This window comes from Lolium perenne, chromosome 2, assembly GCF_019359855.2.
Source record: "Lolium perenne isolate Kyuss_39 chromosome 2, Kyuss_2.0, whole genome shotgun sequence".
NCBI lineage: Eukaryota > Viridiplantae > Streptophyta > Magnoliopsida > Poales > Poaceae > Lolium > Lolium perenne.
Genome location: NC_067245.2, coordinates 196,643,788 through 196,666,252, shown reverse-complemented (window position 1 = coordinate 196,666,252; position 22,465 = coordinate 196,643,788). Strand labels below are relative to the sequence as shown.

At 43.1% G+C, this 22,465-nt stretch overlaps 2 protein-coding genes across 2 annotated transcripts; both read left to right on the top strand.

Moving 5' to 3' along the window:
* Positions 1 to 11,632: 11,632 nt before the first annotated feature.
* LOC127334315 (class V chitinase-like) lies at positions 11,633 to 13,490 on the top strand. The gene is made up of 2 exons (XM_051360738.2): positions 11,633 to 12,995; positions 13,091 to 13,490. The coding sequence occupies exons 1-2, from the start codon at positions 11,825 to 11,827 to the stop codon at positions 13,309 to 13,311; spliced, it is 1,392 nt and encodes a 463-aa protein (XP_051216698.1). The 5' UTR covers positions 11,633 to 11,824; the 3' UTR covers positions 13,312 to 13,490.
* A 4,772-nt stretch (positions 13,491 to 18,262) lies between these two features.
* Positions 18,263 to 18,704, top strand: LOC139835700 (uncharacterized). Its single transcript, XM_071825563.1, has 2 exons — positions 18,263 to 18,374; positions 18,475 to 18,704. Exons 1-2 carry the CDS (start codon positions 18,263 to 18,265, stop codon positions 18,702 to 18,704), a joined length of 342 nt encoding a protein of 113 aa, XP_071681664.1.
* The last annotated feature ends 3,761 nt before the right edge of the window (positions 18,705 to 22,465 follow it).

The following is a 22,465-nucleotide window of genomic DNA, read 5'->3' as shown; positions in this document are numbered from 1 at the left end:
AAAGGAGGGGGAACGTTGACATCACCTATCGTGATCAAGATCATCTATTTGTAATGCTACATGTTGTGTTTATTGGGATCCGATGAATATGGAATACTATGTCAAGTTTATTATCAATCTATCATATATGTGTTGTTTATGATCTTGCATGCTCTCCGTTTCTAGTAGAGGCTCTGGCCAAGTTGATACTTGTGACTCCAAGAGGGAGTATTTATGCTCGATAGTGGGTTCATGCCTCCATTGAATCTGGGACTGTGATAGAAAGTTCTAAGGTTGTGGATGTGCTGTTGCCACTAGGGATAAAACATCAATGCTTTTTCTAAGGATATTTGTGTTGATTACATTAAGCACCATACTTAATGCAATTGTCTATTGTTTGCAACTTAATACTGGAAGGGGTGCGGATGCTAACCCGAAGGTGGACTTTTTAGGCATAGATGCATGCTGGATAGCGGTCTATGTACTTTGTCGTAATGCCCTAAGTAAATCTCATATTAGTCATCATGATATGTATGTGCATTGTTATGCCCTCTCTATTTGTCAATTGCCCAACTGTAATTTATTCACCCAACATGCTCTTTCTTATTGGAGAGACACCACTAGTGAACTATGGACCATGGTCCATTCTTTTACATCTGAATACAATCTACTGCAATCATTGTTCTCTGCTGCTCATTGCAAATAAACATCATTTTTCACACCATACATTTAATCCTTTATTTACAGCAAGCCGGTGAGATTGACAACCTCACTGTTAAGTTGGTCCAAAGTATTTTGATTGTGTTGTGCAGGTTCCACGTTGGCACCGGAATCCCTGGTGTTGCGCCGCACTACACTCTTCCACCAACAACCTTCACGTGGCCTTTGACTCCTACTGGTTCGATAACCTTGGTTTCTTACTGAGGAAAACTTGTTGCTGTACGCATCACACCTTCCTCTTGGGGTTCCCAACGGACGTGTGCTTCACGCGTTATCAAGCTCTTTTTCTGGCGCCGTTGCCGGGGAGATAAAGACACGCTGCAAGGGGAGTCTCTCACATCCAATCTCTTTACTTTGTTATTGTCTTGCTTTACTTTATTTTATTTTCTGTTTTGTTTGCTTTCTTTATATCAAAAATACAAAAAAATTAGTTACTTGCTTTACTCTATTTACTGTCTTGTTTGCGTTCTCTATATTAAAAACACAAAAAAATTAGTTACTTGCATTTACTTTATTTTGTTTGCTTTATTTACTATTGCTAAAATGGGTACTCCTGAGAACACTAAGTTGTGTGACTTCACAAGCACAAATAATAATGATTTCTTATGCACACCTATTGCTCCACCTGCTGCTACAGCAGAATTTTATGAAATTAAACATGCTTTACTGAATCTGGTTATGAGAGAGCAATTTTCTGGTGTTAGTTCTAATGATGCTGCTGCCCATCTTAATAATTTTGTTAAACTTTGTGAAATGAAAAAGTATAAGGATGTAGATGGTGACATTATAAAATTAAAATTGTTTCCTTTCTCCTTAAGAGGAATAGCTAAAGATTGGTTGCAATCTTTGCCTAAGAATAGTATTGATTCATGGACTAAATGTAAAGATGCTTTCATTGGTAGATATTATCCTCCCGCTAAAATTATATCTTTGAGAAGTAGCATAATGAATTTTAAGCAATTGGATAATGAGCATGTTGCCCAAGCATGGGAAAGAATGAAATCTTTGGTCAAGAATTGCCCTACCCAGGGACTGACTACTTGGATGATCATCCAAACCTTTTATGCAGGATTGAATTTTTCTTCGCGGAACCTATTGGATTCAGCTGCTGGAGGTACTTTTATGTCCATCACCTTAGGCGCCGCAACAAAGCTTCTTGATAATATGATGATCAATTACTCTGAATGGCACACTGAAAGGGCTCCACAAGGTAAGAAGGTAAATTCTGTTGAAGAAACCTCCTCCTTGAGTGATAAGATTGATGTTATTATGTCTATGCTTGCTAATGGTAGATCTAATGTTGATCCTAATAATGTTCCTTTAGCTTCATTGGTTGCTCAAGAAGAGCATGTTGATGTGAACTTCATTAAAAATAATAATTTCAACAACAATGCTTATAGGAATAATTTTGGTAACAACTATAGGCTTTATCCTTCTAATAATAGTAATGGTTATGGTAATTCTTATGGTAATTCTTACAAAAATAATAGGAGTGTACCCTCTGGTCTTGAAGCCATGCTTAAAGAATTTATTAGTACACAAACTGCTTTTAACAAATCTGTTGAAGAAAAGCTTGGTAAAATTGATGTTCTTGCTTCTAAGGTTGATAGTCTTGCTGCTGATGTTGATCTTTTAAAATTGAAAACTATGCCTAATGAAACTAAGGATATTAAGTCATTTGCTACAGCAAACGCTATCCAAGTTCGAATTAATGAAAATATTAGATTGATGGCTGAATTGCATTCTGGGTGGGAAAGAGAAGGAAAATTTGCTAAAGAGAATAATGTAGCTAAAGTTTGGACTATTACCACCACTAGTAATGTTGATGCTTCACATGTTGCTAAACCTCCTATTATCAATAGTAAAATAATTGGTGTTGGCAATGTTTCTACTCCTAATGCAAAGCGTGCAAAACAGCCTAAAACTGCTAAAACTGCTGAAATTGCTTGTGATAAAACTGCTGAATTTTTTCAAAATATTGGGGACAATGATCCCATTACTGTAGATCATAATGGTTTAGATTTTGATGATTGTCATATCTCTGAAGTTATTAAGTTCTTACAAAAACTTGCTAGAAGTCCTAATGCTAGTGCTATAAATTTGGCCTTTACAAAGCATATTACAAATGCTCTCATTAAAGCTAGAGAAGAGAAATTAAAACTTGAAACTTCTATTCCTAGGAAGTTGGAAGATGGTTGGGAGCCCATCATTAAGATGAAGGTCAATGATTTTGATTGTAATGCTTTATGTGATCTTGGTGCAAGTATTTCTGTTATGCCTAAGAAACTCTATGATATGCTTGACTTGCCACCATTGAAAAATTGTTATTTGGATGTTAATCTTGCTGATAATTCTATAAATAAACCTTTGGGGAGGATTTATAATGTTCGCATTACGATTAACAATAACCTTGCCCCCGTTGATTTTGTTGTCTTGGATATTGAATGCAATGCATCTTGTCCCATTATTCTGGGAAGACCTTTTCTTCGAACTGCTGGTGCTATTATTGATATGAAGGAAGGAAATATTAATAATCAATTTCCTCTCAAGAAAGGTATGGTACACTTCCCAAGAAAGAGAATGAAGTTACCTTTTGATTCCATTATTAGAACAAATTATGATGTTGATGCTTCATCTCTTGATAATACTTGATTTACACTTTCTGCGCCTAGCTGGAAGGCGTTAAAGAAAAGCGCTTATGGGAGACAACCCATTATTTTACTACAGCAATTTTGTTTTTTATTTGAGTCTTGGAAGTTGTTACTACTGTAGCAACCTCTCCTTATCTTTATTTTATTGCATTGTTGTGCCAAGTAAAGTCTTTGGTAGTAAGGTTGATACTAGATTTGGATTACTGCACAGAAACAGATTTCTTACTGTCACGAATTTGAGTAGGTCTCTCTGTAGGTAACTCAGAAAAATCTTCTAATATTCATGTATGATCCTCAGATATGTACGCAACTTTCATTCAATTTGAGCTTTTTCATCTGAGCAAGTTAAGGGCCTCTAAAAAATTCGTCTTTACGGACTGTTCTGTTTTGACAGATTCTGCCTTTTATTTCACATTGCCTGTTTTACTATGTTGGATGGATTTCTTTGTTCCATTAACTTTCAGTAGATTTGAGCAATGTCCAGAAGTGTTAAGAATGATTATGTCACCTCTGAATATGTGAATTTTTGATTATGCACTAACCCTCTAATGAGTTTGTTTTGAGTTTGGTGTGGAGGAAGTTTTCAAGGGTCAAGAGAGGAGGATGATACAATATGATCAAGAAGAGTGAAAAGTCTAAGCTTGGGGATGCCCCCGTGGTTCATCCCTGCCTATTTCAAGAAGACTCAAGCATCTAAGCTTGGGGATGCCCAATGCATCCCCTTCTTCATCGACAACTTATCATGTCACCTCTAGTGAAACTATATTTTTATTCCGTCACATCTTATGTGCTTTACTTGGAGCGTCTGTATGTTTTTATTTTTCTTTGAATAAAATTGGATCCTAGCATTCCTTGTGTGGGAGAAAGACACGCTCCGCTCGTTCATATGAACACTGGTATTCTTAGCTTTACTTTTAATTTTCATGGCGAAGGTTGAAACTGCTTCGTTCATTGTTATTTGGTTGGAAACAGAAAATGCTTTATGTGGTAATTGGTATATTGTCTTGAATAATTTGATACTTGGCAATTGTTTTGCTCAAATAGATCATGTTTAAGCTCTTGCATCATGTACTTTGCACCCATTAATGAAGAATTACCATAGAGCTTGTTGAAATTTGGTTTGCATGATTGGTCTCTCTAAAGTCTAGATATTTTCTGGTGAGGTGTTTGAACAACAAGGAAGACAATGTAGAGTCTTATAATGCTTGCAATATGTTCTTATGTAAGTTTTGCTGTACCGGTTCATACTTGTGTTTGCTTCAAACAACCTTGCTAGCCAAAGCCTTGTACTGAGAGGGAATTCTTCTCGTGCATCCAAATCCTTGAGCCAAAAACTTATGGCATTTGTGTCCACCATACCTACCTACTATGTGGTATTTCTCTGCCATTCCAAAGTAAATTTCTTGAGTGCTACCTTTAAAATTTCATTCCTTGTCTTTGCAATATATAGCTCATGGGAAGATAGCCTTAAAAACTATTGTGGTAAAGAATATGTAGCTTATGTATCTTATTTCTTATAAGTTGCTTGTTGAGTGGTAACCATGTTTCTGGGGACGCCATCAACTATTACACCTTTGTTGAATATCATGTGAGTTTCTATGCATGTTCGTTTTGTCTGAAGTAAGGGTGATTTATCATGATCAAATGGTTTGAGTATGCATATTGTTAGAGAAGAACATTGGGCCGCTAACTAAAGCCATGTATCATGGTGGAAGTTTCAGTTTGGACATTAATCCTCAATCTCTTATGAGAATATTATCTGTTGTTGAATGCTTATGCATTAAAGAGGAGTCCATTATCTGTTTTCTATGTTGACCCGGTATGGATGTCCTTAGTTGAGATCTATCAAAAACGAGAAATCAAATGCGATCTATCTCCTTGGACCTTTGTACAGGCGACATAGAGGTACCCCTTTGTGACACTTGGTTGAAACATATGTTATGCAATGATAATCTATGTAAATCCAAGCTAATTAGGATAAAGTGCGAGCACTATTGGTATTCTATGCATGAGGCTTGCAACTTATAGGATGTCTTATGCATAACACATATGAATTATTACTACCGTTGACAAAATTGTTTCTATGTTTTCAAAATAAAAGCTCTAGCACAAAAATAGTAATCCATGCTTCCCTCTGCGAAGGGCCTTTCTTTTACTTTATGCTGAGTCAGTTTACCTACTTCTTTCTATCTTAGAAGCAAACACTTGTGTCAACTGTGTGCATTGATTCCTACATACTTGCTTATTTGCATTCATTATATTACTTTGTGTTGACAATTATCCATGAGATATACATGTTGAAGTTGAAAGCAATTGCTGAAACTTATATCTTCCTTTGTGTTGCTTCAAAACTTTCTACTAAGAATCTATTGCTTTATGAGTTAACTCCTATGCAAGGATTATTGGTGCTTGTCTTGAAAGTACTATTCATGAAAAGTCTTTGCTATATGATTCAGTTGTTTAATCATTGTCTTTATCATTGCTTCGAATCACTTCATTCATCTCATATGCTTTACAATAGTATTGATCAAGATTATGATAGCATGCCACTTTAGAAATTATCCTTGTTATCGTTTACCTACTCGAGGGCGAGTAGGAACTAAGCTTGGGGATGCTTGATACGTCTCAAACGTATCTATAATTTCTTATGTTCCATGCTAGTTTTATGACAATACTCACATGTTTTATACACACTTTACATCATTTATATGCATTTTCCGGCACTAACCTATTAACAAGATGCCGAAGCGCCAGTTCCTGTTTTGTGCTGTTTTTGGTTTCAGAAATCCTACACAGGAAATATTCTCGGAATTGGACGAAACAAACGCCCAGGGTCTTATTTTTCCACGGAGCTTCCAGAAGACCGAAGAGGATACGAAGTGGGGCCACGAGGCGCCCTAACCATAGGGCGGCGCGGCCAAGGAGGGGCCCGCACCGGCCTATGGTGTGGGGCCCCTGTGCCTCCTCCGACTCTGCCCTTCCGCCTACTTATACTCTCCGTCGCGAAAACCCTATTACCGAGAGCCATGATACGGAAAAAGTTCCAGAGACGCCGCCGCCGCCAATCCCATCTCAGGGGATTCAGGAGATCGCCTCCGGCACCCTGCCGGAGAGGGGAATCATCACCCGGAGGACTCTACATCACCATGATCGCCTCTGGACTGATGTGTGAGTAGTTCATCCTTGGACTATGGGTCCATAGCAGTAGCTAGATGGTTGTCTTCTCCTCATTGTGCTATCATGTTAGATCTTGTGAGCTGCCTATCGTGATCAAGATCATCTATTTGTAATGCTACATGTTGTGTTTGTTGGGATCCGATGAATATGAAATACTATGTTAAGTTGATTATCAATCTATCATATATGTGTTGTTTATGATCTTGCATGCTCTCCGTTGCTAGTAGAGGCTCTGGCCAAGTTGATACTTGTGACTCCAAGAGGGAGTATTTATGCTCGATAGTGGGTTCATGCCTCCATTGAATCTGGGACAGTGACAGAAAGTTCTAAGGTTGTGGATGTGCTGTTGCCACTAGGGATAAAACATCAATGCTTTGTCTAAGGATATTTGTGTTGATTACATTACGCACCATACTTAATGCAATTGTCTGTTGTTTGCAACTTAATACTGGAAGGGGTGCGGATGCTAACCCGAAGGTGGACTTTTTAGGCATAGATGCATGCTGGATAGCGGTCTATGTACTTTGTCGTAATTCCCTAAGTAAATCTCATATTAGTCATCATGATATGTATGTGCATTGTTATGCCCTCTCTATTTGTCAATTGCCCAACTGTAATTTGTTCACCCAACATGCTATTTCTTATTGAAGAGACACCACTAGTGAACTGTGGATCCCGGTCCATTCTTTTACATCTGAATACAATCTACTGCAATCATTGTTCTCTGCTGCTCATTGCAAACAAACATCATTTTCCACACCATACATTTAATCCTTTGTTTACTGACAAGCCGTTGAGTTTGAAAACCTCACTGTTAAGTTGGGGCAAAGTATTTTGATTGTGTTGTGTAGGTTCCACGTTGGCGCCGGAATCCCTGGTGTTGCGCCGCACTACACTCCTCCACCAACAACCTTCACGTGGCCTTTGACTCCTATTGGTTCGATAACCTTGGTTTCTTACTGAGGGAAAACTTGCTGCTGTACGCATCACACCTTCCTCTTGGGGTTCCCAACGGACATGTGCTTCACGCGTTATCAGCCATCTTACTCAGTTGATCCCACATGGTACTTCGACACCGGTGCAACAGATCACATGACTAGTGAGGTGGCCAAGCTCAACTCGCAGGAGCCCTACCATGGGCATGACAAGGTCAGCACCGCTGATGGTTCAGGTATGTCCATCACTCATGTTGGCCAGGCGTCTCTCCTTTCTAGCACCTCTCGTAGACTCCACCTTCGTAATGTTCTCTGTGTTCCACACGTTACTCGCGATTTATTATCTATTCGTAAGTTTACTTATGATAATTATGTTTTTTGTGAGTTTCATCATTTTCATCTTCTCATTAAGGACCGAGTCACACGCGAGATTCTACTTAGAGGTCGGGTCCATCAGGGCATGTATGCGCTGGAGGCGCCGCCGTCTGGGTCACCGGACCCGGAGGTCTTCAGCGGTGTGCGCGTGTCGCCGTCTCATTGGCATGCGCGGCTTGGTCATCGTGCGTCCCCTATAGTCATCCATGTACTCCATCGTCATGAGCTTCCTACCTCGTCTAGTAATAAAACTTAGCAGTCTGTTCCACTCTTATTGTTAAGTACCGCTTGAGCTTGTTTATTCGGATGTATGGGGCCCTGCCCAAACCTCTGTTAGTGTTCATAAGTATTATGTCAGTTTCATTGATGCCTACAACCGATTTACTTGGTTGTATTTACTTAAGAGCAAAGCTGATGTGTTTAATGTTTTCTTGCAATTTCAATTGTATGTCGAGCGTCTTCTCAAGCATAAGATCATTCATGGTCAGTCGGATTGGGGGGGGGGGGGGGGGGGGAGAAAATCGCAATCTTAACACCTTCTTTAATAAACTTGGGATTTCGCATCGTGTTTCTTCTCCACATAACATCGGCAGAACGGTGTGGTCAAGCGCAAGCACCGTCACATAGTTGAAACTATCCTAACACTTCTTGCTCATGCATCTGTACCTTTTCGAGTTTGGAGTGATGCTTTTTCCACTTCTTGCTTCTTAATTAACAGAACTCCCACTAGAGTACTAACCAAAAAGACACCTCTTGAAATTTTGTTTAAGGGAGTTCCTGATTATACGTTTTTCAAAGTTTTTGGTTGTGCTTGTTGGCCTCATCTTAGGCCCTATAATAATCGTAAGCTTGAATTTCATTTCAAAAAGTGTGTCTTTCTTGAGTACAGTGCTCTCCACAAAGGCTACAAGTGCCTACACGTTCCTACTAATCGTGTTTATATATCTCGTGACGTTGTCTTCGATGAGAATCTGTTTCCTTTCTCAAATATGCCATTGTCTCCTTTTGTGCCACCCACAAATTACACTCTTGTTAGTCCTGGCCAATTTGATGATGCTGCATATTCTCCTATATTATTGCATAACCACGGTGTAGGTACTGGTCGTGGAGCCCGTCTGGAGGTCCTGGATGCCTCTGTCGATGTCCACGTCGATCGGTACATGACGCATGCACCCGCGCCGCGCCCCTAGGCGCCCCCGTTGCCGCCTCTGGCCTCCAGGCCACCCTCGCCCTGCTCACTGGGCCGACCGGCAAGCCTACCGCGCGGTCTCCCTCGCATCCGCCTGCGGGTGGGCCGCCGCTTACGTCGCCCCGACATGGGTCGCTGCCCTCTTACCTACCTCCTGTTGGGTCGAGCTGCCCAGCGCGTTTCCCTGCGTGTCGCCTACGCGCTCCGCCCCAGCTGGGCCACCTTCGCCTGGGCCACCGTCAGCGTCGCTCGAGCGTTCTGTCATGCAACCTAACGCTGATCCACTGCCACCGGCTACGTCATTGCCGCCGTCTACATCGAGCGATGTTCCTGCACCGCCGCCTCCTGCCACTGTTGTGCTGCATCCCCACACTCGCAGTCACAACGGTGTTCACCGGCCCAAGGAACGCACTGACGACACTGTCGCCTGGATTGTTGCCTGCTTAGCTCAAGCGCTGTCTGATCCTTCTGCTGAGCCTCATCACTACCAGGATGCGATGAGCATCCCGCACTGGCGCGCTGCTATGGACCTTGAGTTTCAGGCTCTTCGTCAGAATGGCACCTAGCAGCTGGTTCCTCCCCGTTCTGGTGTCAGCGTCATTGACTCCAAGTGGATTTTTAAAGTCAAGAAGCACACTGATGGCTCTATTGAGCGGTACAAAGCTCTGCTGGTTGCAAAAGTCTTCAAGCAAAGGTATGGGCTCGACTATGAGGATACTTTCAGTCCCGTAATCAAACCCACAACTATTCGGCTGCTTCTCTCACTTGATGTTACTCGGGGCTGGTATCTTCGTCAGATGGATGCTCAGAATGCTTTTCTCCATGGTGTTTTGGAGGAAGAGGTCTACATGCGCCAGCCTCCTGGATTTGTTGATCCTGCTCGTCCTCAACATCTATGTCGCTTGGTGAAGGCGCTCTATGGCCTGAAACAGGCTCCTCGTGCATAGCATGCACGGCTTGGTGGTTCCCTTAGCTCTCATGGTTTTGTGCCATCTACAGCTGATACTTCACTGTTCCTTCTTCAGCGTCTAGAGTTTACCATGTATCTTCTGGTTTATGTTGATGATATTATTCTGGTTAGCTCCTCTGCTGCAGCTACAGATCGTCTCATTGTGGCTCTCGGTTCTGATTTTGCTATCAAGGATCTGGCTAAGCTACACTCTTTCCTTGGGCTGGAGGTCACGTATCCTGGTGATGGCCTCGCTCTCTCACAGCAGAAGTACTCTCAGGATCTGCTACGGCGTGCTGGCATGCTTGAGTGCAAGGCTGCTACTACGCCTATGTCTTCCACTGGCACTCTGTTTGCCACTGATGGTACTCTGTTGTCTACTAATGATGCTACTGGGTACATAGGTGTTGTTGGGGGCCTTCAGTACCTCACCATCACTCGGCCTGATGTTTCCTATGCAGTTAATCGTATCTGTCAGTATCTTCATGCACCACGGGATACTCATTGGTCTGCTGTCAAGCGCATCCTGCACTATGTTCGTTCCACTCTCACATTTGGACTTCACCTCTGGCCGACACCTTCAGCTGTGCTCTCGGCCTTCAGTGATGCGGATTGGGCTGGTAACCTAGATGACCGGCGATCAACGGGGGGTCATGCAATATTCTTTCGTCCTAACTTTATCGCCTGGAGTGCACGCAAGCAAGATGAATACAAGGCTATTGCCAATGCTACCGCGGAGCTCATTTGGGTTCAATCTTTGTTGCGTGAGTTGAAGACTGTCGAGAAACAGCCACCGGTCCTTTGGTGTGACAACATCGGTGCTACATACTTGTCCTCAAACCCAGTATTTCATGCCCGAACGAAACACATCGAAGTTGACTATTATTTTGTGAGAGAACGAGTTGTACAGAAGCTCCTGCAGATCAAGTTTATCTCATCTAAGGATCAACTTGCTGATATCTTCACTAAACCATTGCCGCTTCCGTTGTTCATAGGATATAGATGCAATCTTAACTTACTGAATACTTCAGGTCAACAAATGCACATATATTATGGAGATATATAAGTAGATTTTTTGTCAATTTTTTTTTTTACAACCGGAAATATAAGTTTTTTGGTATAGGGAGCATACGCACCCGGGAGCCAAACTAAATTTCCGGACAATAAAATAAAAAATGAGAAAGAAAAAGAATAAAAGGAACAGTGAAGTATCAGCTGTAGATGGCACAAAACCATGAGAGCTAAGGTGATCATGGTGCTGATGCTGGTGCGGTAATAAAACTGAATAGCTGATGTTGGGGCATAATAAATATACCTGCTTACATATATGGCCAGTTTTCTACGACAGTAGCACCATCGCAGCACCATGATCATAATATCGTGTTCCCTTGCTGTCCTCACAAGGTGAGCAACAGTTTTATCGGTCACTCTGAAATAGGAATGGGATGCAGTAGGAAAAAATATGATAGTGCAATTGTTACGTCTGGTGGTCAACAATGAGAATATGTCTCTGGATCGTCTTTGCTAGGGACGACTCGGGTTCATCCTGCTGGCTGTGCTGTCGTGTTCATCTGTGTACTCGATCAACATAGGCCGCTTGCAGGATATATCGTCTCAGAAATGAAACCAAGGGTATATCATCCCCAGCATCGTCTTGCGTCAGACGCTCCATCGGATCTCGTTGTGCCTCCCCAACTATCATTATCTGATAAAGTTGTTCGAGCTTAAAAATCCAGAAGCAAACATTCGCATAGCAACACGAGCAGGAATGCAAGATTCCCCTTGTGCTCCCTCCCATAAGGAAAAAGAACATGCTCACTCCCCAGCCATCGCCTCCTGATTCGCAGCAATGGCGCACCCCAATCTTCTCCTCTGCACTGCAATCTCAGTCTGCCTAGCCGCTACAGCTCTTGCTCCACCTCCTGGCACCACCCAACAAGCACCGACGACGACGACGGTGCGCGCCGGCTACTACTTCGCCGCCGACGCCAGCCTCCAGCCCCTGGCGCACCTCGATGCCTCCCTCTACACCCACCTCTGCTACTCCTCCCTCGCCGTGCACCCCACGCGGCGCACGCTCCAGCTCCCCGCCGACCCGGCCCAGGCGCGCCTCCTCGCCACCTTCTCCCGGTCGCTCAAGGCCAAGAACCCGGCGCTGAGGACCCTGCTCTCCGTCGCCACCGCCGGGACCGACGCCGCCACCGCTGGCGCCGCAGCTCCGGACCCCGCGTTCGCCGCCATGGCTGCCGACCCGGCGTCGCGGGCCGCGTTCGTCGACACGGCCGTCCAGGCGGCGCGAGAGAACGGCTTCGACGGGATCGACGTCGCGTGGCGGTTCCCGGCGTCAGCGATTGAGATGGCCGACTTCGGGTTCCTCGTCTCCGACTTCCGCGCCGCAGCGCCCCCGGGGTTCCTCCTCACCACCACCGTCTACTTCTCCAACCACGTCTTCGGCGCCGGCGCGGACTACCCGTCGGAGGCGCTCGCGGGGAGCCTCGACTGGGTCAGCGTGATGGCGTTCGGGCTCCATCCGGCCGGCGCGGGGCCGGGATCGGCCAGCTTCACGGCCTTCGACGCGCCGCTGTATGACGCGGCGTCGCACTTCTCCGCGAGCTACGGCGTCGTGTCCTGGCTCGACGCGGGCGTGCCGGCGGGCAAGGTGGTGATGGGGCTCCCGCTCTACGGCCGCTCGTGGTTCCTGCGCAACAAGGCCAACAGCGGCGTCGGCGCGCCGGTCGTAGCCGCGGGACCGAAGCAAAGAGGGACCAACACGACGGGGGCTATGTCCTACGCCGAGGTCCAGGCGCTCGCCGCGACCGGTGCTGGACGCGCGCCGGTGATGACGTCGTACGACAACGCGTCCGTGTCCTCGTACCTGGCGGTGGGCGACGTCTGGGTCGCCTTCGACGGCGCGGCCGTTGTCGCCGAGAAGCTGGGTTTCGCCGCGCGGCGCGGCCTGCTCGGCTACTTCCTGTGGCCGGTGAACTACGACGATGCCAACCTCACGGTGTCCAGGAGAGGTCAGTCACCTCACTTCTTGTCACATTTCGGCTACTGTTGCATCGTCGTGTGAGTGTACTGGTTACTGAACCACCTGATCCAATGTCCATTTCAGCGTCAGAGGTCTGGGAGCAGAGCAGAGTTTCGTCGGATTTGAGGAACGCCACCGGCGTCCGGCAAGGGAAGGCGCCACTTGAGCTGCCGCCGGCTCTCCGTTCTACCGCACCAGCATCAGCACCGGTGCCCGTGCCGATGTCTGCCTCGTTCTCATGGAACAAGCTTGATGCGCACCTGCATTTCGCTGTCCTAATTCTCCTCTTACATCAGCAGCAATAGTTACCACATCGACCGAGTAAGGATCTCACATGTTTGTGTTCTGATCCCGTTTAGGTGTAGCAGGAGCAGCTACATGTTTTCGATAGGATTTTAGTTCAGAAAAAGTAGAGAGTTCACATCAACAAGAGAACAGCCTTGTAAATCACTTTGCAGTTGTCAGATTTGCTCTGTGTAGCCAATGTCTTAGCATTATGCACAAATGAAATGGTTTCTCTTTGCTATGTAACTATTTAACCCCATGAACAAAATTTTAAACCTCCTGAATATTTTATCAAATTCCCAAACCTATTTTTCGATTCATAAACATTTTTAAAACCTCAAATCTTTTTAAACTACGTAAACAAATTTAACGTGAAAAAAAACATAAGAAGGAAACAAAAATGAGGAAGAAAAATAATAAAAAGGAAGTAAAAAATAAAAGAAAGGAGGCAAAAATAGATAAAGAAAATTAAAAACCGTCGGAAACTGAAACTAGAAAAGCCAAACGAGGCAACACACAAAGCAGTCAAACAGTACGAGCCATGAGTGCGTCCCATAAAGGATACAAGAAACTACAATAAAGAGTTTGAAGCCTTCAAGTATTGCTCGTTTATTTTAAATTTCATTTTATTAACGCTCTAGGCACCTCGGCTCATGTATCTCTAACATGTATTATTGACTAATTCTCGGTTGATCTAGATCTAACTTAATTCTTGATCACGCGATTTTATGTCTAATTCATGTGAAACTGTGAAAAAAGATGTGCAAAACACATGTGCAATTCTAATTTGCACAAATCCCAATGAAAATCTAACAGATCTAGAGCCAATCTAGAACTAACTTAATTCTCGGTTAATCTAGAACTAGCAAAAGAGATTTTTGATATTGAAATTACTATAGTTTTCAGCTGAGAATAAAGCTTGTACTCAGTAGACTCCTACAATATTGAATTTGCATTGTCATTCGTGCACTTGAGTTACAATTGGGGTTGCAACTTAGTTTTTTCAGTTGCAAGTTGGTTGCAAACTGAAACTTTTTAGTTGGAAAATATCCCTCAACCGTTAGATTTGCTCTATTATCCATGCTAATGGTGAGTTACAATATGGGTTGCAACTGAGATTCGATGATATCAACTTAGAATGAAATTAATTCTCAGTAGACTAGTCAGGCTCTTTAGATATACTAGATCGTGAAAGTGCGCGTTGCCGCACCTATCTATCTTCAGGAAGGTGGATGTACATTTTTTAGTAAGCAACATGATAAGGATCTAAAAATAAAATTTGAACATAATTACCACACAAATATGGTAACATCATAAACTATGACGCATTGATAATTTAGAATTACATGCATCACCTAATATGAGAGCACGTAATACTATTGTAAGAGTTTAAGATACCATTCCCACTGTAGAGAATATTATGCTCAATTAGTGCATTCTAAAAAAATAAAATCACAACTTTTCTAGATTATTATGATCAACACATAGAAGGGTCATTCCTCAAGTACATGCAACTATTTACAACCCTTCAAAATTACGATTGCAAGACGTTATAAACCTCAAGAAACTCTATTAAGGGAGTAAACATTCAGATAATAGTATACCAACCTTAGTATTATAGTTTTTTAGGAGAACTAGTGAGCTTTATTGAATCAAGGTGGAACAATGTTTATACAATCATCTATGAGCAAAGTCGCCACACATGGCGGACCGGCTTCATCTAACACACCACATTCACGTTTGCCTAACTGCGCTAAACTATGTTCCACCTTATTACTCGACCGGTTGATCTTCCGAAGCTCGATATCAGGCCTACCTCGTAAGACTGCAAGTGTCTCCGCTGTCACACACCAAAGGGTAGAGTGCGTCTCTCGTTTTGCTTGTAACGCTGCTATGACATTAGCACAGTCGGACTCCAGGATTCCCGGACCTCGGCACTTAGTCTCCGTTATGCGTAGCCCTTCAAAGCATGCAAGGAGCTCAACCTCAGTATTATAGTTGAGCACATGAGAACACATAAGTTGTTATTTGTGTGGGTTGTAAAATGGCTTGACATGCCAACTGGATGTCCCTGGATATTCTTTCGTCACGCTTCCTCCACAAGGAGGCAACAATTTCTCACATTGTCATATCGACTCCACTAGAGTGAGTTAGTTGTTCAGTGTGTATGGGTGCCTGATGCCACTGCATTCCTACTGGCTGAAGATGTTTTGGGTGAAGTGAGCTCTGGAGAATAACAGACTTAGATTCCTTACTGTTGGTGTTGGGATAGCATACTCTTTCAACAACACCAATGGATGAGAAGCTATTGCTCTATTTGAAGCACCAATAAGTCAATGAGTTGTAGTGGTCATAAAAGCCGGTTTGCCAACCTCTAGCACCTCATGGTTTGTGTCACCTCTAGGAAGTGTGGTTGCCATGGTGGAGACGTGCCAGCTGCGAAGAGATTGGACAGAAACTCCTGTATTGTTACCATGGACTCAGGGCCCTAATGAGCACCGTTGCTGAAACCGCCGACGCATCCTCCTCCTCTTTATCATAACCGCCAAAGTTGAAGCTTGATCACCGCCAGCTGCGGGGAAAGTGGAAGATAGAGAGGGGAAACGAGACCGATTGAGTGTTGCCTCATAGTTAACCTGCAAGAAGGAGGAACTTCATCGACACCAGCACTCCCGCCGTCGCCACCAGAGCACGTCTAGGGTTGGGAGGCGGAGTGCCTCCTTCTTTGCCCCGCTGGCCGTCACATCGCCCATCCAATCAGTCATATACCGGCTGGCAACGAAGAGGCAAGCACAACCCGGAGACGAACCCTCCTCACATCTGACACGAAAGGCTTAGTTTGCCTAGTTAATCAGAGATTTCTTTGGTCAACTTTGGGAGAAGCAACCCTATAATGAGATGGAACGACTAAGATGGGCGTGTGGCGTGGTAAAAAGGGCAAAGACGCGAGCAAACTATTTGAGACGTTCGGCCATCGAATCAGATGAACCAGGACGTCAAAATGTGCCAGGAAGGAGTTGGATTGGAGAAGACGTTACTAATCTCGTAAGAAATTTCTACATCACAGGTATCCTTCCTCCTCGTCTAAATGAAACTCAAATTGCACTCATTCCAAAAAAAAGTTAGTTTGCTATGTTCCTTCAGACTTCAGACCCATCAGCATTTGTAACGTGGTTTACAAAATAATTGCTAAATCCTTGGCGAATAGGTTGAAATCTCACTTACCAGATTACACTCATCCCTCACAACAAGCTTTTATCGAAGGTAGGCATATTAGTAATAATATCATTGTAGCTCAAGAAATCGCCAACTCCTTCTCTCTTAATTCTTGGGATGGTACTGATTTCATGGTAAAATATAGATTTAGCCAAAGCGTTTGACAGATTAGAATGGAATTTCATTGTGTCTGCCCTTGCACGTAAATGGTTGCATGAGCATTTCATAAATTTAATCTATGCATGCATTTCTTCTCCAACGTTTTCAGTTATTATTAACGGTCAATCCTTTGCCCATTTCAAAAGTACCAGAGGAATAAGGCAAGGATGTCCATTGTCTCCTTCTCTTTTTGTCCTTGCCGTAAATGAGCTTTCAATCGCACTACAGGATGCACTTGAGGCAAATCACCTCACTGGTATTTCACTTGGACCGAATTGTCCTCCTATTCATTCTCTTATGTTCGCAAATGATCTTTTGGTATGTGGAAAAGCTAATGAGCAGGAAGCAAATGCCATATCCCATGTCTTGCAACAATTTTGTCATCAATTAGGTCAGCTTCCAAATTGGAACAAATCAGGTATAATGTTTAGTAAAAAAGTTAACTTGCAGGTTAGACAAGGCATCAAGCAAATTTTCCCAGTCCTGGACATTGACAACAACACCATCCATTTGGGACACCCTCTCATTCTTCCAGCGAAAGACAGATCAAGGGCTTACAACTTCGTCTACGACAAATTCAAATCAAAACTAAGTGCCTGCAAAGCTAATAGATTGTCACACGCAGCAAGACTAACCCTCGTAAAATCTGTCTTTTCCTCAATCCCAGTCTACTATATGTCAAATATTCTCTTCTCAAAGAAATTCTTAACAAAACTCACAACTATTATTAGGAATTTCTGGTGGACAGGTATCAAGGAGGAGCAAACTACAAGAAGCCTGTGTCTTAGGGCATGGGCGGACATTTGTGTTGAAAAGAAAATAGGAGGACTTGGTGTTAGAAATATGCAAGCTATAAATCAAGGACTGATTCTTTTTGCAGCCTGGAGATTAGCGAAGGAACCACAAAGCCACTTGGCACTCATACTTAAGGCAAAGTATCACAGTGACACATCCATTTGGAGAGCAAAAATGAACATTGCAAAATCTGCATTTTGGACAGCCATTCTCAAGGTGAGGACCTCTCTTAATTTTAGTCTCGTTCAATCAGATTGTGGATGGCAGTAGTTCCAGGGGCGGACCTAGAGCCAAAATGACCCGGTGTCATCCAATACATCACACACAATTTTTCATTTTAAGTAGGGGTGTCACTCACTAAGAATAGATGTAATATACAAAGAAATTTGATTTGGACCCGGTGTCCTGTGACACCTGCAGGCTGAACCTAGGTCCGCCCCTGAGTAGTTCTATTTGGAGTGCCCCGTGGTTCTCCATGTGGCAACATATATATGATAATCTTATAATTTAGCCAGGCCCCTTTGTTTATCCTGCCACAGTTAAGGATCTTTGGATTCCGAACCAGAAAAAATGGAATGTGCATTTAATAAATTCTTTGTTCACGCCTGAAACTGCTACTGCTATTCTTGAGACTCCCATTATTAATTCTGAAGGCAAAGATACTCTTGTTTGGAAACTAACTCCTTCAGGTGTATGTTCTTCCAAAAATGCATATAAGCATTGTTTTAATAATCTTGCTTTGCCTGCTAATCAGAGACCAAAAGTTGTACCTCCACATATTGTCAACCTTCTCAATCAGGTATGGCAAGAGAAGCAAATGGCGCTGAGGGTTTCGCCGCGCGGCGCGGCCTGCTCGGCTACTTCCTGTGGCCGGTGAACTACGACGATGCCAACCTCACGGTGTCCAGGAGAGGTCAGTCACCTCACTTGTTGTCACATTTCGATTACTGCTGAGTGCTGCATCGGCGTGTGAAGACTGATTGCTGAACCACCTGACCCAATGTCCATTTCAGCGTCAGAGGTCTGGGAGCAGAGCAGAGTTTCGTCGGATTTGAGGAACGCCACCGGCGTCCGGCAAAGGAAGGCGCCACTTGAGCTGCCGCCGGCTCTCCGCTCTACCGCACCAGCATCAGCACCGGTGCCCGTGCCGACGTCTGCGTCGTTCTCGTGGCTGTGCAGGAACAAGCTTGATGCGCACCTGCATTTCGCTGTTCTAATTCTCTTCTTACATCAGCAGCAATAGTTCCGACATCGACCGAGTAAGGATCTCACATGTTTGTGTTCTGATTCCGTTTAGGTGTAGCATAGGAGCAGCTCCAAGTTTTCGATAGGATTTTTTGGTTCAGAAAAAGTAGAGAGTTCACATCAACAAGAGAACAGACTTGTAAATCACTTTGCAGTTGTCAGATTTGCTCTGTGTAGCCAATGTCTTCCCAGTGACAGCATTATGCACAAATGAAATGGCTTCTCTTTGCTATGCAAGTTTTTAACCCCATGAACAAAATTTTAAACCTCGTGAACATTTTTTCGAATTCTGGACCTACTTTTTCAATTCATAAACATTTTAAAACCTCGAATCTTTTTAAACTACGTAAACAAATTTAGCGTGAAAACAAACATAAAAAAGGAAAAGAAAATGAGAAAGAAAAAGAATAAAAGAACATAAAAAGAAAGTAAAAAGGAAAAAAGAGCAAAAAAATAGAAAAGGAAAATTAAAAACCACGAGAAAATCATAAAATGAAAATGTAAAAGCCAAACACGCAACACATAAACAGTGAAATAGAAAGCCGGGCCATGCCGATTAGTGCGCCGCCTAGAGGATACAAGAAACTAGAAGAAAGAGTTTGAAGACCTCAAAAATTTGCTCGTTTCTTTTAAATTTCAGTTTATAATCGCTCGAGGCAGATCACATGTATCTCTAACATGTATTGTTGAATAATTCTCGGTTGATTTAGAACTAACTTATTTTTTGATCACCCGATTTCATGTGTAACCGTGAAAAAAGATGTGCAATTCTAATTTGCATAAATCACGATGCAAATCTATCAGTTCTAGAGTCAATTTAGAAATAACTTTATTCTTGGTTGATCTCGAACAAACAAAAGAGATTTAAAATATCCAAATTGCTAGTTCTCAGTAGAATGAGAACAAAGCTCGTGCTCTGCAACGTTGGATTTGCATCGTGATTCGTGCATTTAAGTTGCAACTAAGATTTTTTGGTGGCAAGTGAGGTTGCAACTTAACTTTTTCTGTTGCAAGTGAGTTTGCAACTTGAAAAATGTCATTGAACCGGTAGATTTGCTCTATTATTCGTGCTAATGGTGGCTGCAACAGTTCGATGACATCATTATACATTATATTGAGAACGATGTTAGTTCTTAATAGACCGAAAACTAGTCACACCTTTTAGATATATTAGATCATGAAAGTGTGTGTTGCCGCACCTATCCATCCTCATGAAGGTAGATGCACATTTTTTCGTAAGCAGGATGATAAGTATTTGTAAATAAAATTTGAACATAATTACCACACAATATGGTAACATCATAAACTATGACGCATTGAAAATATAGAATTAAACGCATCACCTAATATGAGGGCACATAGTATGATTGTAGGAGTATAAGATACCATTCCCACTGTAGACAATATTATGCTCAATTAATGCATTCCTGAAAAATAAAACTTTTCTAGATTATTACTATTATCAACACATAGGAGGATGATTCCTCAAGTATATACAACTCTTTGCAACCCTTCGGAATTATGATGGCAAGATGTTATAAACCATTAAAAACTCTATTAAGGTAGTATACATTCAGATAAGAGTATACCAATCTCAGTGTTATAATTGAGCACATGAGAACACATAAGTTGCTATTTGTGTGGGTTGCAAAATGGCTTAACATGCCAACTGGATGTCCCTGGATATCCTTTTGTCACGCTTCCTCCACATGAGTGAGTTAGTTGTTCGTTGTGTATGGATGCCTGATGATGCCACTGCCTTACTACAGGCCGAAGATGTTTTGCATGAATTCTGCTCTAGAGAATAACAGTCTTAGATTTCATATAACTGAGCCAACATAGACATAATCACAAAAACATCATAGCAACAATGGAAAGTTGGAGACTGAAGGCGGCAATAATGCTCATGTAAGGAAGAATCATAGGCACAACTCCTTCTATGGGTCCTCCAGTGTGTGGTTGATCACAACACGATTTCTTCAGAGTGCATCACATCCTTCATCTCATCACTTTCCGCGCAAGAAGAGAAAAATACCTACATTCTAGTCTTTTTTGACAATTTTTTAAAAACAATGGAGAGGCCCGAAGGCATGGATACCATTAGCAAAAGTGGTGGGTACAGTTACAGCAGGAGCCAACAGAAAAACAGGAAATAAAACGAGACCCCTCACTTTTACAAAGAAGACCTTGCAAAGAAAATGCAAAAGGCAATCAGGTCCTCCTCCACCACCACGGATCAGAGCGCTCGCGTCGTGTCCGTCTTCAACTGCATCGGGGACGAAACCACTTGATTCCGATAAGACGGGGGGCACCACAACAAGCCTCACCAAGGGCCTCTGCATGGAGGTTGAACGATCGCCGGGAAACATCACAGGCAAGCAGCGCAGCCACCAGATGGCCATCAAAGTCGGTCGGCAAACAAAGGCCACGGAGGTTGTTCTCCACAAGAAGGTATCAAAGCTTCAAGACAACTCTCCTACGGCGCTCTAGACGCCAGCTTGCCACTTCCCCAGCGTCTCCGATGCGACCAGAGGAAATCTGCAAAACCGCCTCCACAGCCGAATTCAAGTTGCCAAAGTGGACCTTATTGAAGGAGTTGCTGATGTCCATGCTTCTCATCGCATACGGCTCCGACCATGGGAGCACCACCACAAGATGCAGAAACATCAGCCATCACCAGATCAGTCCAAGAAGATCCAGCACCACCTCCACGTCATGAAGCCGACGACCGGCATAAATCCAAGACACCCAACTAGGGAAACTTTTATTGGACCTAATATGTACAACTCTAGTTCTGGCGCCTCTCATCTGAACCTTCCGGCCAGCAGCGCCGCCATGAAGGCCATCAGATCGGCCCGGCCTGACAGGAGCGACTCTCAAGGGGCATAGAAGGGGAGGAGATCTCGAGAAAGAGGAACCCCCAGAGACTTGTCCTGACAAATTTATTTGTATATATAGAAATTTTGAATGTACGAGGTTCGTGGAATTGGAGAGGGACGGGTTGCATACTAGTAGTATTTTTGTGAAGGATTACACCTTTTTGGCCTCAAGCCTTTTTTTTTTTGAATTTTGTCAAGCCTAATTGTTAATGATTCACAAAGCTTTTGTGGCGGCAGCCCTGGGTTGTGTTCTACCACATACTACTGTACAACAAATATACATGTGCAGTTTATCAGGATAACCAATGTTTCTGTAGTACTATAGTTAGATTAAAGACACATATAAAATGACCATAAAGCGAGCTATGCTATGCAACATAAATATCTTAGCAAAATCACTTGGTACTATCAGCCAAATACCCAATCACTATAAAAGTTGACCAGTTATCTAGGAAACCACCGTCCGCTGCGCCCATTGTTTTATTTTGTCCCCGCACCACATGCGGGCAGTTTGAGTAACATATTTAGCAATCACTTGTCACTCATTTGCATCGAGTTGATCCATAAACAGAGTTGTTATCGTGCAAACGAGTGATATATCCAACTGTGCCATGGTATAGAAATGGGATGCAGCAGAAAAGGGAAAATAAGAAATAGCAAATAATGTTGTACACAATAGGATTTCGTTTGGGCAGTCATCACCCGTGCGTCGTCTCCTGGCCATGCTCTCCTAGCTGGTCTTGGTCATCCACGTACTCCATGTGTGGTGGCCGTGTGGGTGATCAATTATTTTAGAAGATGACAGTACAATAGTGATAAAGTTGACCAGGATGTAACTTACGTTAATTTATAAAGTTGCTTGAGGTAAACAAAAACCATG